Below are 18,039 nucleotides of genomic sequence, written 5' to 3'. Positions count from 1 at the left end.
ACTCCTTTGCGGCGGTATGGCGGCCATTTGGAACCGCCAGAAAAGATGTGTATTTCGTGAATCGACGATGATTAGCTGTGCAAAAATTAGCCCGGAACAAATGGTTGACTTGTTTTTTTTTAATTAATGTATTCGCGTCGGTATGGCGGGCTGTAAGTCACACCGGAGAAGTATGGCATTACGCTACCACCTACTTTTTTTTTATCGACTATCGGAAAATACAAGGTTTTTTGTGGAACGCGCCGCCAGTACCAGCACTATGGACCATCATTGTCTTTTTACCCGACTGCCCGAAGGAGGGTTATGTTTTTCGAGCGTATGTATGTAAGTATGTATGTATGTATGTGGGTATGTATGTCCATTTCTTTGGTCCTCGCTGCAGCCTAAACGGCTGGACGGATTGTAACATATGAGGTAAGTATCATTGGATTCGTCATAACTGTCGGAGTGACATAGGGTATATAATATTTCAATATGGCGTCTGCGAAAAAAAATATGGCGAAGGAATAAAAAAAAATTGTATTGTAACAATATGGGAATCAAATGAAAGCTACTAATAAGCCCATTCTAAATATATGGGTTATAATACTTTTCATCTACTATTTTCACAAAAATATCAAAAAAGTATAACATAAAAAACATTAAATTTAAAAAATCAAAAAACCCGACTGCCTTAAAAACTAAAAGGAAGAAAATAAGTGTAGTGGTCTAGAAAACTGTCAAGAAGCTCATTTAAGGTTCAACAGTCGGGACCCATTCAAATCGTAACCAGCTCAAAAAATCTTGGTAATGGGCAAGCTTGCTAAGTTTTTATTTTTATAATTTATTAAATAAAACAAGAAAGGTCTTTCATATAGCTACTTATATTGGTTCAGTGAAGTTAAGTCACAACTTCGAGCTAAACGTGTAATAATAATTTTTCAATACAGTTGCTCAAAAAGTGCATTTTTTTTGGCTGTTTAGCGTGTGCAAAGTTCGTTTTTGCGAACTAGTGCATTTTAATTTTATTTTTTTTTTATTTGTATTTGTTCCAATTCATGATTACCTACTTGCCAAAGAGATTATAATGTTAAATAGTTTGTATCAAGAAGTAATAAAACTAAAAAACTATTGCCTATTACTGCAAAAATATAAAAATATTGATATTTTATTTTTTATTACTTGCCTCGTCAACATTATAATAATTATTATTTTTTAAATATTGAATTTTGAAAAACAGTTCTTATTATGGTCTGAATGGAACGGAACAGCTGCCGAAACGAAACGCCTGTCAGGCCTGTCAACAACTATCATTGAGTTGGCTGAAGAGCAAAATCCATTTAATATACGAATGCAAGTTTAAAAGCAAAGAAACGCCTTTTATTTGTCAAAAATGTTTCCCGCTAAAGTTCGAACTTACTTTGTTTAACTGTCTTCAGTAAAGTTTAAAGTTTTCAAAAAGCTTGTTTGTAAAATGAGTGGATCAGAGTTTGAAATGGATTTAACACCACCAGACATGTGAGAAGGCCTCAATTGTGAGTACCTAATAGTGCTTTGCCGGAGAAATTTAAACATAAATATAATTACTGTTTATGAATATTTTGTGAACTGGAAAACGGAACATAAAGCGAAGCCTTTTTTTCTTGAACTTTCTTAGAAATATCGGGCTTCTACCTTGTGGTCGAAGTATTCAATGCTAAAAGTTATGATGAAGACAAAAAAAAATATTTGAAATTAAGAATCACTCAAAATTTACTGTATTTTTATTCTTTTCAACATCTCTTTTCTTTGTTGTATTTTTTTTTTCGCAAGTGTATTAAAAAATGTCGTTCGATACACGCGCGGTAATGTCATTCTTCACTCGTCCCGAGTCTTGCTATTATGAAATGTACTATTAATAATAATCTTTATTGCCATGCTAGTTACATTTACAAAAAAAAGAGAAAAAAAATAAAAACTTAAAGTTAAAACTATCTTAGCAATAGGTACCAGACTCAGTAATTCAGCATATGCTGAAGATAAATCCAACGCTGATTTTCAATCATACCTCAGCTGCAGGGCTATTACGAAACTAGAAACTCGAAGTTCGTGTCGTGCGGTCCCTCTGACACTTACATATACTATTTAATACGAGAGCGAGAGGGACCACACTACACGAACTTCTAGTTTCGAGTTTCGTAGTAGCCCTGCTGTATCGACTTATATAACCCATATATAACTATCATTAAGTTTAATACACTGACGAGCAAAGATAAAGGGTCGGTTACCAAAATTGCAATAGGTCTTAAACTATTAAAGATATTTTCTTCATTTAAAAGTGCATTTAAGCTTAAATTAGCTTAAGTTAACTTAACATAGCATAAGGTAACTTAATGTAAATAATAAAAACCTTAACTAAACTAATTTTACTCGAAGAAGCTACCACAGCGGATTTTGTAGTTATCGTCATTTTTGTAACCGACCCTTTATTTCTGCTCGTCAGTGTATTTAAAACGGACACCCGTAGTTTATTCTCCTAAGAAGGATCTAAAACTAATTGAGTAAAGATTTAAATCTATCTGTTAGCGTCTTCCTTTATCATGTCGGCAGCCTTTTCTCCGATCATGATAGCGGGCGCGTTGGTATGCGCGGCAACGGTCCGCGGAATTATGCTAGAGTCGACGACTCGCAGGTTGCGTAGGCCGTGCACGCGCAGCCGCGGGTCGACGACGGCCTGTGGGTCGCCGGCGGGGCCCATGCGGCAGGTGGCGATCTGATGGTGCAGCGTGGCCGTGAGCGTCCGCACCGCGCACTCCCAGTACGCGTCCGAGTCGAAGGGCAGCGCGCGGCACGCTGGGTACTGCGCGCGATGCAACCGAGCGCCAAACCGTTGGAACGGAGTCGTTGCCACCAACTCTTGTACAAATCTCACTGCCGCCACAAACGTCGCCACGTCTTTCCCACCCGCGTCCGACAGGTACCTCCCGTGCATCCGCGGGTGGCTCCACGGGTTGTTGTCCTTCAACTCTATGAAACCGAACGATTCCGGATGCAGTAACATTAAGAATGGACTCCATGTGTCTGTGTCATCGATTGATCCGTACGCGGCATCAAATATTTTTTCTGATATCATCATTCCTCTTCTGACTGCTTTGCTTCCGCCTGGTCCTCCATCTGATACTAAGGAACCGCCAATGCTTATCAACTCCATATCTGGTACTGGATCTGGGTCATTTGATACGGGAGTTCTTATGTATCCAATTCCTTCAACGGCACCTGGACTTGCAGGAGGGCCGTCTCCATATTGAAGCCATTGAGTGACAGTTTGAATGACTCCGGGAAGTTGTGCGAACCTAGATTCACTCAAAGTCATACCCGTCGTGTTCAACGTAAATATAAGACCGGGAAAACTAATGTGATCATAAAGCGTGCGTCCAACCGGTAGATCTTGAATAACTGGGATCCCATGACTACTCAAGTGATCTTTTGGTCCCACTCCCGACAACATAAGCAGTTGTGGAGATGCTATTGGACCAGCTGATAATATGACTTCTTTTCGTGCTGCGACATTTCTTTTCAGTCGGTTCCTCACATACTGTACGCCGTAGGCAGTTTTGGTCATGCTGTCAATAAGAACTTTAGTGACTCTGGTATTTGGAAGAATATGAAGATTGGGTCTGTTTTTATTTCTGTGTAGAAAAGCTTTAGCCGCGCTGACTCTCTTTCCATCCTGCGTGGTACTTTGTACGTATCCGAAACCGAGCTGTTCAGGAGCGTTGTAGTCGACTGTAGGAATCCCTCGTTCTCGACCAGCTTCTAAAAATGCGTCTATCATTGGAGTCCTGTAAGAAAGAAACATTTTCAGTGTATCCTTTAAACGGTTACAAAGCACATTAAATAAATAGTAAAAAAAAACCCGACTGTCTTAAAAAATACTAAAAAGAAGAAAACAAGTCTAGTGGTCTAAAACTCTATACCACGCGCCATATAAATCTGCCTAAAAGTTCATTATTTAATACTCAGTTTTGACGCATTTTTGAGATACATTTTTTATGCGACGTCTTTACGTTACTCCCGGATTGTGTTCGGATCGCTTAACGGTATAGGGGCAATGAACTTTTAGGCAAAGTTAGGCGGCAGAAGGTAACTCTAACTTAAAGTTCAACAGTCGGGACCCATTTAGGTTCTAAGAATTTTTGAGTTGGTTAAGATGGTACCTACCTATACTGCACAAATTCTACATTTAATTCTCCCTTTCGTCCCCGATGCGGCGAGTCTTCTAATCCCCTTAAACTTGACCGCTCAGATTTCTTGTAGTATTCAAGAACTTCATCATATGACCTGATATAAAAAAGCAATTATTTAATAATTTAAAAAATGTTTTAATTAAAGTGTTACTTGTATTAATTACTGTTCATTGTCAATGTAGCTGATTGATATTTGGGATAAGAAGGCTATTCTGCTATGTAGTTTAATAAGTATTAGCATCTTCTCACTAGATCCATAACATCAAGTTATATCTAATGAGAAAAAAAAAATCTTCAGATCCATTTGTAGCGACTAGAAGTTAATGGTGTGCCAAATGATTAATAGTATCTCATTAGATCCACGGTTTAAGAAGAAAGATGTAGTTGGAAAATAAAATCTCAGTAAATCCATAATGCCCGAAGAATTGCGAAACTGAAGTGGCAGGGGCGGGGCACATTGCTCGCAGGACTGATGGCCGATGGGGTCAAAAGGTTTCTCGAATGGTGTCGGCGGACCGGGTCGGTGGTGTCGGTAGGCCTCCAACAAGATGGAGCGACGACCTGAGGCCGTATTGCCTAACGTTTCTGACGCTCGCAATCGCAATGAAATGACAGATTTCGCATACAAAAAACTGTCATTTGATTGCGACCGCGAGCGCCAGAAACATTAGACAATACAGCCTCAGGTTAAGATCGCGGGATCGCGGTGGATCCGAAAAGCACAAGACCGGTCTGAGTGGAGAGCCTTGGGGGAGGCCTATGTCCAGCAGTGGACGTCTTTCGGCTGACATGATGATGATGATGATGAAATCCATAATGGATCTTAAGAGATAGAAGGTTAATGTCTTGATTGGGTTGGATTGCTAAGCCTTACCATCCGACGTTTCCAGCGGCAGCAATGCGATTCCATTCCTCTGGCCGTCCGCGAGTGTATATCATGTAGTTGATGACACTAGTGCCTCCAATGGCCTTTCCTCGCGGCCAGAAACACTTTTTATTTATCATACCTGTTGGAATAATATAATGATCAAATAAGAACAAACACAGTTAGATTCTTAAAAATATACTGAGCGGCAAAAATCTGGTCCTCAGACAGATGTATGCAGAGAGAAAATTTTGTATGTAGAATTGACCAAATTTTGGGCCGCTGAGTATTTATATAATTGTATTATACTTCTCTTGTTCTTCCAAGAGATTATACCGTGTGTGGCCTATATTTAACATGGGCAAATAATTAAAACGTAGATCGTACTCGTCAAACTCAACATTACTTCAGGAACTTTTAAAAATGATTTGTTTTTCATTTTTATTACACTTAAAAGTTTATTCGAAGAAACAATGTAAAGCAAAAGGTTTGATATTTGTAGCGTGGCAGGCGACGTCAGTTGGGCTCTAGGATGGCGTACATGTTTTGTTTTTAATTAAGTGGGGCCATGATGATCCAATTACCGGTGAACTATAGAGCCTCTGTTTTTAATAATATCCCCGGTTCTGGGCCACACATTGTATTAACTTGTAACAATTGTATTGAATTGTATACTCTTTATTGTACATAAACACACATGAAATTAACAAACAACATTATAATAAGATGTAGAAAGCCGAACTTATCCCTTAAAGGGATCTTTTCCAGTTGACCTTAGTCCTTACTTACTTACTTAGATTTCTGAGATTTCACGTCGTTACATATATTTCAAATAATGTTGGACACATAATTTATCTTTTGTCAATTAAAGAAAACAGTTATGAAAGTATAGAGAAGTTCAGTGTGACGTCTCACCTACGTACACTTTTTATTAAGGAGTTATGGGCCCCCACTCCCGAACTTTGACGCGCTTCATTCTTGTAATGTTTTGTTTGACTGACAAAACAAAAACACCGTGTCCAATATTTTCTGATCACCCATCAGATCTAATTGACGACGAAGTAGGTAAATAGTACGTTATTTTTTAGGGTTTAAAGGGTAAAAACGGGATCCTATTACTAAGACTCCGCTGTCCGTCCGTCTGTCCGTCTATCACCGGGCTCGATATTTGCTCGATATTAATAACAGTAACAGGTAGACGCTTAAAATATTCACTTTAAAAATAAATAATTATATTTAAATAAAATAAATATTTAAAGGGGGCTCCCATACAACAAACGTGTTTTTTTTTTGCTAATGCCTAACGTTGTATAGATAATAGTACGGAACCCTTCGTGCGCGAATCCGACTCGCGCTTGGCCGTTTTTTTTTTACCCAGGAATTTACCCAATTCGTAACATTAGTAAGTAGTATACGTCAAGTATGGCAGCACTTTCTGGCCTTGTCGATTTTAAACTTGATATGTTGTAACTTGACCGCGACTGTATTGTTTTTTGATATGCGAGCCTTACCTAAGCACACGCCCGGTTCTTTCTCCATAAAATATTGCCATGTGTAGTCTGTTCTCTGAAAGAAGGCTGCGATTGCAGGAGCGTCCGTAGTGAACATCTCACCCTTGCCAGCTTCCAACAGCAGGACTGTGGTTTTAGGATCCTCTGTCAGACGGGCGGCTAGGGTGCAACCGGCCGATCCGGCGCCAACGATAATGTAGTCATACTCAGACAGTGGCGATTTGAGACCTAGAAGTATATAATATAAAACTGGTTAGTTATAAAACAAAAGAAGTATGATTTCGAATGTTCTTCAATCTGTGTAAATTGATACCTATATATTGCACAAGTAACTAAGTATTGAAAATTAGCAGTTTACTAGAAAAAACATATGTACAATTACAAGGGCCAAAACGGTAGTACTATTAGTTATTCTGTGCCAAAACTACGTTGGTTTTCTATATTGGCTCGTCTAAAAATCTTGTTATAGTAATATTTGCTTCTAAAACCTATAGTTTGTTTTTTTACGATTTGCTGTCATTTAGTGCAAATGGAAAATCGTCCACTTGAAGTGGCATTGTTCATATTTTAACAATGTACCCTGATTCGAAAACCATTTCGAGGGAAAGGGTTTTTGAACAATTTTGCCCTATTCTGATTTAAAAATAGTTAAGGGTTACGAAGGCAAAAATATGTTTGATCTTAGTTTGACCTTCGTATTTTTCATTAAGGGATGAATCCCTTTACCTGAAAAGTAAATCCATAAGTAGGTATCTAGATTTACCTATGGTATCTGTCAAGCAGGGCCCGTATTACGAAGTGCAAAATTCGAACTTCGTATGTTGCCGTCCCGCTGACGCTTATATTGCTTAATACGAGCGTGAGAGGGACGGAACGATGTCAGTCAGTTGTCACATACATGTTTGACATTAGCCAAAGAGTAGGTCTTGACATAAAAAACAGAATGTACTCTAGCAGGTTTCTGCCTAATGAGTAATTAATTGAAAAAAAAATACATTAAAATATAATATTACATAAATGAAAGAGATAAGTCATTATGATATGAACCTGAAGAGATTAAGTCCCTTCTCGTGCCTATTACAACTACCGACGTAGAAAGATCGTTCAGATCGTTGAAATGGATGTTTACACAAAGACTAGCTGTTCCAAATATATAAAAAATATTAATAGTTTATTCTGAAAATCGCATTAGCTACTAAATTTAGTGCAGGTAATTTTTAATGTTATTTTTATTATTATGTCACGAGGCTTGGTAGCAAGTTTTGAGTTTTTATTTGTGCAGTCCTCTCTTATTTTCTGTGGCATGCATGATTTTATTATTATTATTATTGAAATGCTCCTAAATGAGCTAAAATAAAATTGTATCATAGTTTGTATACAATTCGCAGAGAGGTAGTTATTCAATAGGCATAATATTATTCTTTTCAGACTAGCCTATCTATTTATCTCTACTCTTTCTCAAAACAATATCCGATTGAATGTGACACGGATAGTTAGCATCTATTGAACTAGCTCGTTTTTTTAAATATTATTTTACTTGGCCTTTCACTAGGTTTCAGCCGCCATGTGTAATTTACGAGACGTCGTATCTGATATTTTCAAAAAATATTTAAATTTAACTATGCCATTTTGGACCAAAATTAATACTTACGAGTACCATCCAAAGTGAATTTTGACAAAATGTAATTGTGCTGTACATTGTTGTACTCGTAGAGGCTGGGAAGTAAGCAATAGATGAACGAGTTAGTTCGAAGGCCGATCAGAAAGGGAGACCTGATACTAGTTCATCTATTGTACTCGTACCTTTGGCCGAGACTAAAAATTGAATTTTTCACTACTACGAGAAAGTAAAAACATTTAAGTATTACAAAACTAACAATATAAATCAAAAGACTGCGTTGCTCCCGACGATTTTTGTTGTTCTTTTAATACCTGTACATTATTATTTTTTTAAACGAGTTCTTTCGTGACCAGTACATATATCTCATTGTTTGTCAATTGTGTTTGTGTACTTATTTTGCACAATAAAGAGTTTACATACATACATACATACCAGTATCCAAATCCACATTTTAAAAAACCTTTTTAACAAAAAATGAATCCTCCGAATAACCTTAAAAGCCAAAAAGAATAAACCTTTTTTATTTAACCTTAATCAAGATACCAGTTTGAAGTAGGTGTTTCAGCGAGCAGGAGCCAGACGGAGTGATAGAAACCCATCAGGTGGACTACTATAGGTCCAATCCAGTGCTGGCTGAGGCACCGACTTCAAACTGGCATCTAGATTAAGGTTAAAAAAGGTTTATTATTTTTAGCTTTTCAGTTTTTTGGTGGTTTAATTTTTTGTTAAAAAGTTTTTATTTCATTATTTTTTTCTACCCGTAGGGAGGGTTTTTTTCTATATTATTATATGAGACCCATTTTGAGGTATACCCTTACACAATAAAAAAAGAATTATCAAAATCGGACTAGGTACTCTGTAAAAAGTTATGCGTGGTCATACATAAAAAAATATATACGCGTTGACTTGAGAACCTCCTCCGTTTTTTTCGTCGGTTAAAAAATTAAAACTGTACTAAGGTCTCCGCTCACTAGGCAGCCTGGCTGTTCAACCAGTGCAGTGCAGTGCGCGGCAGGCTTAAAAAGTTAATGCTGCGGCGTTCATTGATACTTAAAAAAAATAAACCATTTGTGCATATAATGCGTTTAAGAAAAAAATACCTCATTAAAGTTATAAATGATGCATTCTCATTGGTCAATTTTATTTCACATGCAGCAGACTGCATAAATAAATTGTCGCTTGTCGTTGTGCGTCATTGTGCGATTGTCGTTTCAGCAGGCCAAGAAAATTATTCTGAAATAGATTCGAAAAAGTTGTATCTTACTATGAAATCCATATATAGATACGACCTATTACTATAACGAGCTACATTGTTGTCGTGTCTGCGAGCCTTAAATGAGTACAGGTCAAATGTACAAATATACTGTTTAGTGTACTGGATTTAGGTTACCTATGGCTATATTTTCGAGCAGTGTGGTGAAAAACAAACTAAATCTATTTTCGTTGTAAATTAATGAAACCCGAATGGAATAGGTATTGTCTATTATAAAATAAGAGCAAAATTAAATACGCAATAAAGTGAATGTCGTCTAAATCAAGGCCATAACTTAATACGTAGGCCCAAAATGATTTATGGTGGAATATTTCACAATTAGTCATATTTCTCAGTGTACCATTAACCAAATTAGGGGTCTATCAATTTTTAAACAAGTTCCTATCAAATGAATATGTCGCTAAAGCCGAACTTTCAAGTTGACAGACATGTCTATTGACATTATTGTTTTATGACATGCAAACGATTATCAACTTTAGGGTGGTAGACCATATATTTGGCTGATGGTACATAAATACTAGCGGTCGTTTCTTTTCGGCACATGTCAAATTTGTCAACTTTACCATGGGACAACATTTATTTTGGACGATAGTCGATTTTTCTTATGTATGATGTTGATGTATTTCAAATTTTAATTTTTCTGCTTAGCCGTATTATTTCGATGGTCCATTTTCCATTTTGTACCGACTGACAATAGACCTTTTTTTACTACACTTACTACTTATTTATCGGTATTTCCGTATAATAGTTTTCTAGATGAACAGTGTCACACTTTTAATTGGGCTCTCATAACTTAATTGCCAGTGAATGGAAAAAATCTTACATATAATTAGTATATTGGTTGTAACTGACCTATTTTTTGTACTAGCTTTTGCCCTGTACTATACTTTATAGTATATACTAGCTTTTCCCGCGGCTTCGCCCTCGTGTAATTCGGTTATCGCGCGCTGTTCCCTCGGGAAATGCATTTTTCCGGGATAAAAAGAAGCCTTGTCACTCTTTGGCTCATAAACTATCTCTATGCCAAAAATCACGTCGATCCGTCGCTTCGATTCGACGTTAAAGACGGACAAACATACAAACAAACAAACACACAAACACACAAACACTTTCGCATTTATAATATTAGTATGGATACTCGTACGTATCCTTTTTTTGTACCGACGGAATATTATGTCATGGAATCACGCATGCTTTAAATATACAATTATTTTATTTCCATAATGAAGTTAATCCGGGGTTACAGGCAGTTATTAAGCGATTATTTGTTTGACAGAGTCATAGTAAAATTGCTATAAATGACCTTTTTTTTCCTTGACACGAAACAAGAAATTAATCCGTGTAAACAAGGATAATACATAATGGAATTGTATCCCACTAATATTATAAATGCAAAAGTTTGTTAGTCTGTTTGTTTGTTACTTTATCTCGTCTAAACCATTGAACCGATTTAAATGAAATTCGGTAGATACATATTTTGAGTCCTGCCTGGGGAAGGAGTTAAGATAGTTTTATCCTGGAAAATTGCATAGTTCCCGCGGGATAGCGATAAACGAATTCTACGCGGAAGGAGTCGCGGGTAACGGCGCCTCGAAATATAAAAATCTATTGAAGTAATAAATAATTACGGGGATCTTCACAATGATAATAGTTCTGAGGGATGGCGTGGGCCCAGCGCAGTTGGATGTGTTTATGCTAGATATTATACTTGGTCTGGATAGGTATTTAACTAAATGTAAACAAAACAACGTCAATTGCTGTCTCAAATATTGAAATTCCCCTATTAGACTATTTAAACATTTAGATTTCTGTATTGAAATACACTAATCTAGTTTGTAGGTATTAAAATCCTTGAATTTACCAAATCTGGCAGCTGAAGTTTATTTACATTTCGTAATAGATAATTCGAAAGTAGCGTAAAAAAGTGATGCCAGTTTGAATAAAATACATGAATATGCCATCTGATCAGCGTAGATCGACCGGATCGCTTTTAAAATGATTGAAATGTAATTTTTAATAACTAATAACACCAAAAATTGCTCTAATGAAAGGAGAAGATGGACTGAAAAACAAAACTTAACTTTGCAATTTAGAAAACCCAATTCGTCATACAACAGCATACGTCTGGCAGCATCTGGTCGATTCTCTAACTGCAAATGTCGATATAACTGCAAATTGAAGATTTTTCTTTTTTTTTCTTGTTCCTGTACTGTGATATGAGATCTTGTTTCTTACTCCGTAAATGGTGATGATGTACTTATAAAACTTTTTTTTCTGTTGAGATACGAAACCCGAAAAAACTTGCGATAGTTTAACTCAAACATTTTTGCAACAATTGGCCGAACGCTAACCCAAAAACGAATACTTGAGATGCTACGGTACTCAAGTACAATCCACATTATGTAACTCAGCAGATAAACAAGTTTAAGGTCTCGCAATGATATTCAAAATTGAAAGATACTCACCATCGGGCAACGGGTACTGATCTCTCAAAAAGTCAAAAAAATCGTCTGGCTGTTTTGGCTCATACTTCGGATTTACCGATTGTAATAATGTATCGATTAATGGATGTTGTCTGTAGGATCTTTTGAGTGTTCCTTGTTCTTCTGAACTAAATCCATCCCTCGAATCATTGGTAACACCTCCGCTGGATAACGTTAGCAGAGCACCAAGTATGAAAAGTTTTATTTTTCGAATCATTTCTTTGAGGCCAATTAATATTATTTGGTAGTGCACCTGCAAATATAGCGATGATATAAATATATAAATGATGGCTATTATAAATATTTACAGCTATAAAAAAACGAATGATTAAACTAATAGTCCTAATAGTACTAGTCCTTCCTTCTTTCTGTAAAAAGGTTGCCTGGAAGAGATCGCTCTTAAGCGATAAGGCCACCTATTGCTTACCTTGTAATTTTCTCTGTGTACTTGTTTTCTGTATCGCTTACTATTTCTGGTGTACAATAAAGTGTAATTGTATTGTATTGTGATATAGGTAATAAAAAAAGAGTTTTCCTACGACATAATCCCAATGATGCCGGCAGCATTTCCTAGCTGTATCGCAGTGCTGATACATCGTGCGAAGCAGCTGCCAGCTCTTATCTAATTTAGTTCTGGTACAGATCTAGTAATGCTTTATGTTTATGTGCATTTTCTTCTTGCTAGGGTACGAGTGAAGACGACTAGTTTAGTTGCTTAAAGTGAAGTGACCTAGAGCAGGGGTGGCCTACTTGATAAGATCCAAGATCTACGGTATAATATTGTTTAATATCAAAATATCATATTGTAAATAATATTTAAGAATATGGTGATAATGACCGCGAATCCCTTTGGACGGGGCACAGATTGATTTACAGTTTTATGTTTTTTTTTAATCAACAGTGCTCGTGATTCTGAGTAAGAAGAACTCTGAATCACCCAATTCTAAAAAAAAACGTAAAGGGTGCATTTAAAGTAAAAATGCCCATTTAAGCCTTGATAAGTAATTCAGCGAACAAATACCAACGTAAACAATTTACACTTGTTACACTTAGTCTTAAATTAGTGGCCATACTTCACATTCGGAATTTAAAGGACATTACAATTCACTTTATATCAACTGCGTATTTATGGTCCACTGCACAAAGTAAAATCTTCGTCTAAGACCAAGGCAATCGGGCGCCAACACAGCTGTGGCGCGAACAAAAAATGTTTATATAAATTACTTTTTCATTTTTTGTGGTTTTCTGTTTAATTCGTGTTTTTAAAGTAATAAAATTAGGCTATTCTAATAAGTTACTATAGAAATAACAGTGCATGAAACATTAAAAGGTGTTAAATTAACATTTCTTTGCAGTGTTGTTGTTTATTTTGCTTGCAATCGAAGTTAAAAGCAGTGTGTATAACTTGTTCATAAAACCCATTTTACCTTTGACTTAACTACCTGGGTTAAAACGCGTTTTAAGCACTTGTAAAAAACTATTGTATTCGTTATCACAGTCGGTGAATTCATGTACTTAGGTACTTTCGTCTATGATCTGCCTTTTTGTCGTAAGAATTATTAGTGTAGTAAGGTGAAGGTTATATTAAGCTGTTATTATTTATAATTCAATGGATACCTTGGTTTAGTTCATAGAATTATAAGAAATAAATACTAGTACGCATTATTTCAACCATCACATATTTTCCATTAAGTTAAATAGTCCGACACATTTTTCACATGTATAAATTAATTTAGACCGAATCATATTATAATTATACAGGCGACTTATTTTTTCGATTACCGTACTTTAGATTAAACTGTAGATTAGCTATCGGACATGGTCAAATTTACAAATACAATTCAGAATCCGGCTAAATTCAGCTATTTTGTATAGCTATCTCTGTATTTAAAATCTAAAATATAAAACTAACCTTATCGTCAGCGACTTTATCACTATTTTTTAAACACAGAATAAACTTATTTTTTTCGTACTCGTGAACTATCCGGTTCGTTCGTTCGTTGGGTAGTGAATAAATGCACTTTAGTTATATAAAATTTATTAATAAGTTACCGGTTTGCGATCCTAAAGTTTTACCAGCCGGAGTCCGCAAAGGTGCTACGCGCAAACGGTATCGAATCTGTTACTCGACTGCTCTGCGATTTTGTTTTAATATTATACGTTAGCGACTGCACTAATGGACTAATGGTCATTTTGCGGCCTGCCACCGCTAGCAGCTAAGAAAGAAACTAGTTTTTAAGGTCGCATACATCAAAAAGAAAAAAGGAAGGAGGAGGATCACCTCGTTGTTCGTGATAGAAGGTAGAGCTAAGAACCTTTCTCCCAGGAAAAAGCAAACGGATTCATAAGCGAGAGCAATAGGGCTATTCGGGTAACGGGGTCCTAAAAATGATTGATGTTAGATCGGGTCTGCTTAGATTGGACGTAGAGTCTATACCTTGGTCGTCTTCACTGTAGACGACTAGAGTTAGCTGCAAATCAGGATGGGTAAATACGGATCTGAAGATTCAAAAGAGTCAGATTCTCAAGCGGATCCGAATCCCTTATCGACTCCTTTAAAATCTTATTCACTCCGAGGAGTTATTAACTCCGACCAACCTTATACTTAACTTTGTAGGAGCACTCACTTCGCTTTCGTTCAATGCCATCGGATCGGAACGGATATGTTCGGACGGACACTGAGCTGGTAAATAGATACTGTAACTCACAGATTCAAAAGAGTCATAATAATGAATCTGCAGGTACTTCAGTACCTCGCTACCGAACCAATTCGGATGGAGTCAGAAGTAGGTAGGTACTTAATGATCGTTCAAAAGAGACGGATTCAATTAAGTAGTCAGAGACAATGAGCGGAGTCGGTTTCGATAACGGAGCTGGATTTAGTGAATCAGAACGCTTCTCAGAGTTAAGATTACCCATGTCTACTGCAAGTATGTATGTGTATGTATATACATACATACTTGCAGTAGACATGGGTAAGCATAATATCGCTGCTTAAAAGCGACACATTTTTTTATTTGAGTGAAATAAAAAAAAGTTATTCCAAAAATCACGCGTTAAAATGCAATTTTAGCGATATTTTTTTTATTTGTGTCGCTTGTGTATACAAGTTTCTTTGGAACCCTCGGTGCGCGAGTCCGACTCGTACTTGCCCGGTATTTTTTTGCAAAACATTCGTCAGTATTTTTATGCCGGAGAGAGGTCCCCTTGAATATTACTGCATCCGAACTGGTCTTATAGCGGTTAACTCGGTAACCGGATGTTAGGGTTGCCAACTATACTGTTAAAAACACACCTACCTACCTACCTATTATAATGTTTTTCACACATTATACTTTTTACTGTAGAACTAAAATAAAGTGTACAAAATATTGTTTTCAATATCAGCCAATGTATGTAAATTTAATAAAAATTTGTCCTTAGATATTTATTTTGTTTTTTCTTCTGACGAGATCTATGAGGATTTTAAAAATGATATTAAATTGATAAATTGTGCGTGAAGTACCCAAAAATTTGTAGTAGTGTTAATTTTTCTGTTTATTTCCCTTTACAGACCTAAATATACTTTATTTCTTGAAAAAAAAATTTTGCAAACCTAACGACTGTACTGCCATCGCCCTACGCATTTTATTTGGGCCAATGTCATTAACAACTGCATGTGTTGGAAAGATGACCTTAAGTTTATGCGAGTTGGTTTTACCGGTATTATCTACCTATCTAAGTCAGTGATTAAGGTAAGAAATCGAGGGGTTTTGGCTAAAATGTGGCCTGTTGTGGGGAAATTTGGTAACAGTCCCTGTCGTTTTGTGAGATGATGGATGACAGGCAAACCAGTGTTCCTTACCTGATGTTTTTTGTTTTTATGTTTTATATTGTTTAATTCTCTATGTTTAATGTAGTTTCACAGTGTATTAGTAATTACTGTAATGCTGTGTAACTGTAATGTTGCAGATGGACAGGCAGATAGACAGACAAATGATCCAATGACGCATAGTGGGTCCTGATGGTACTTCTTTTAAGAAAAGGTTTGCTCTAGAAATTGAATAGGCGCTACGACTCTGTTTTGTTGGGTAGGTACGAGTATACTATCACTGTTGAATATTACGTATGACCGGATAATTCAAGCCCTTATATAATTGCCATCTGCGGTAGTGCCAACCTAAGTCGAGCCAAAACAAAAGGCACGGCCGTACCATACTTTTCTCGAAGCTATTCAGGCTATTTTCAACATCCTGTAATTTTGTTATGGCTAAAGCTAGAACCCTGAATTTTCAGTTGTAGGGCCTAATGGGACTTAGCTATATTATCAATAACATTCAATTTGAACATGTAGATTAATAAAGATCTATTAAGTACATTACATGGTAAAGTTCCTCTGTTTTGTCACTGGGTACCTACTCACTACTACGATCACATTATTCTGTGCGGATACGGTAAATGTACGACCTGTAATTGTCGACCCAGAATGAATGACAATTACGTATGACCGGATAATTCAAGCCCTTATATAATTGCCATCTGAGGGCACGGTAGTGCACCCGCTAAGTCGAGCAAAACAAAACAAAAGGCACGGCCGTACCATACTTCAGAAGCTATCATCATCCATCATCCTGTAATTTTGTTATGGCTAAAGCTAGAACCCTGAATTTTCAGTTATCTATAGGGCCTAATGGGACTTAGCTATATTATCAATGTAGATTAATAAAGATAAGTACATTACATGATTGTTTTGTCACTGACATACCTACTCACTGACTCACGATCATCATTATTCTAAGGTTCTTGTAGCAGACCCACAAGCTCCAAAATTTTATAATTATTTTGTAGCCTATTTAGTCATAGAAAAATCCAAAATGTTGCAATTTCAGTCACGTTTCAAAGTTATATAAACTGCATAAGTAAGTTTGTAATCCCATATAAATACTAGCGATTACAAAGTTACACAGCAATGAGTTTATGGAACGTGTATGTATTATAGGTTGTCTTAATACCTGAGTATTTAGGGTTAAAATTAAATTGTTAATCTTAGTAATGTAATAAGCACGAAAGTTTGTTTGTTTGTGTATGTGTCTGCGTGCGAGTGCCAGTGCCAGTGCCTAAAAAAAGTGATGAGATCCCATCAAAAACATTATATGTAAAAAGTTGAAAGTCTCGCAACGCAACACACAGTTCTTATATTGCTAAAAAGGTTTGAGATGCAATGTTATACCAAGTCGGTTATTTTTGTCAGTACCGGGGGGTGTCCAGAGAACTCGATTTTCACCAACTTGCTTATTTTAAAACCGTGGAAAAATACCATACAGAGTAAGCCAAATTATTTTTTAAACACATAATGACTTGGCCATCGCACTCAACGCTTTACTCGTATTCATATTATTTGTATCACTCGAACTGTATGGCATTTAGGGCTAGCGCTGTCTTCGATTAGAATTACTTTAAATAGCTGACGTTGATGATTATTCTTATGTCATTATGTAGCCTTGCGATGTACAGTTTGTATTTTTGATACAACCACAAAAAGTAACCAAATGTTGGTTTTAATGCTGTGACCGTACCTATAACAATTTGATATGAGAGAGATGCGTTCTATGGCAGCTGCGAAGTCAACAAGTGCGACGTTTATAAAAACAAAGTAGTGGCGTGGCGTGCTAATTTATAATAAGGAAAAAAATAGGTCGGAATTTGATTTTGAATAGTTATTTGTTATGCAAAGATGGAAATATCCTGTTTGGCGTGAGTGCTTATATTGAAACCCGAGCAAGCAAAGGATCCTAGGATGATCAAATTGCTAAACAACTTTACAGCCGAGCGAAACACAATTTTTCACCTCACTACAGCGGGAGACATACTAGATAGTTGGAAGAGAATAAATTAAACACACTTATTAATTAGTTTCAGATTCTGCTAGCTAGCTAGCTAGCCCGCAGCTTTCTCTCAATCGCAGAATTCTCATCCCATAGATATTTCTCAAATTAATTGTTTTCTCCAAATTAAAAAATTGCTGCGTTACAAGACGCGGCGTGCTATAAGACTAAAACAAGACGCGGACTTTCTTTAGTGATCTAGAACTCTGTTAAGTAG

At 36.5% G+C, this 18,039-nt stretch overlaps 2 protein-coding genes across 5 annotated transcripts in view; one reads left to right on the top strand and one right to left on the bottom strand.

Annotated features, from left to right (window-relative positions):
• Flo2 (flotillin-2) overlaps positions 1-18,039 on the top strand; it is a 320,392-nt gene that overhangs the window by 38,058 nt on the left and 264,295 nt on the right. The window lies entirely within an intron of this gene.
• LOC141431221 (glucose dehydrogenase [FAD, quinone]-like) lies at positions 845-14,119 on the bottom strand. 3 transcript variants are annotated; one of them, XM_074092294.1, is made up of 6 exons: positions 13,871-14,117; positions 11,941-12,211; positions 6,582-6,809; positions 5,080-5,212; positions 4,180-4,299; positions 845-3,800 (listed from the first exon to the last, which is right to left on the bottom strand). In XM_074092294.1, exons 2-6 carry the CDS (start codon positions 12,173-12,175, stop codon positions 2,534-2,536), a joined length of 1,983 nt encoding a protein of 660 aa, XP_073948395.1. In that variant the 5' UTR covers positions 12,176-12,211; positions 13,871-14,117; the 3' UTR covers positions 845-2,533. The 3 variants fall into 3 exon arrangements, with proteins under 3 accessions (XP_073948395.1, XP_073948396.1, XP_073948397.1); XM_074092295.1 differs by having other exon boundaries at positions 14,011-14,113; XM_074092296.1 differs by lacking the exon at positions 4,180-4,299 and having other exon boundaries at positions 13,871-14,119.

Source organism: Choristoneura fumiferana, chromosome 9, assembly GCF_025370935.1.
Source record: "Choristoneura fumiferana chromosome 9, NRCan_CFum_1, whole genome shotgun sequence".
Classification (NCBI taxonomy): Eukaryota; Metazoa; Arthropoda; class Insecta; order Lepidoptera; family Tortricidae; genus Choristoneura; species Choristoneura fumiferana.
The sequence above is the reverse complement of the archived record's forward strand: the minus strand, read 5'-3'. Positions and strand labels throughout refer to the sequence as shown.

Coding starts and splice junctions, on each gene's coding strand:
- LOC141431221 (XM_074092294.1), bottom strand. CDS start 12,175: ATGATTCGAAAAATAAAACTTTTCATACTTGGTGCTCTGCTAACGTTA. Junction 4,300..5,079: donor GCCGCTGGAAACGTCGGATG/GTAAGGCTTAGC, acceptor TTTTTATATCAG/GTCATATGATGAAGTTCTTG. Junction 3,801..4,179: donor GTAGAATTTGTGCAGTATAG/GTAGGTACCATC, acceptor TCTTTCTTACAG/GACTCCAATGATAGACGCAT.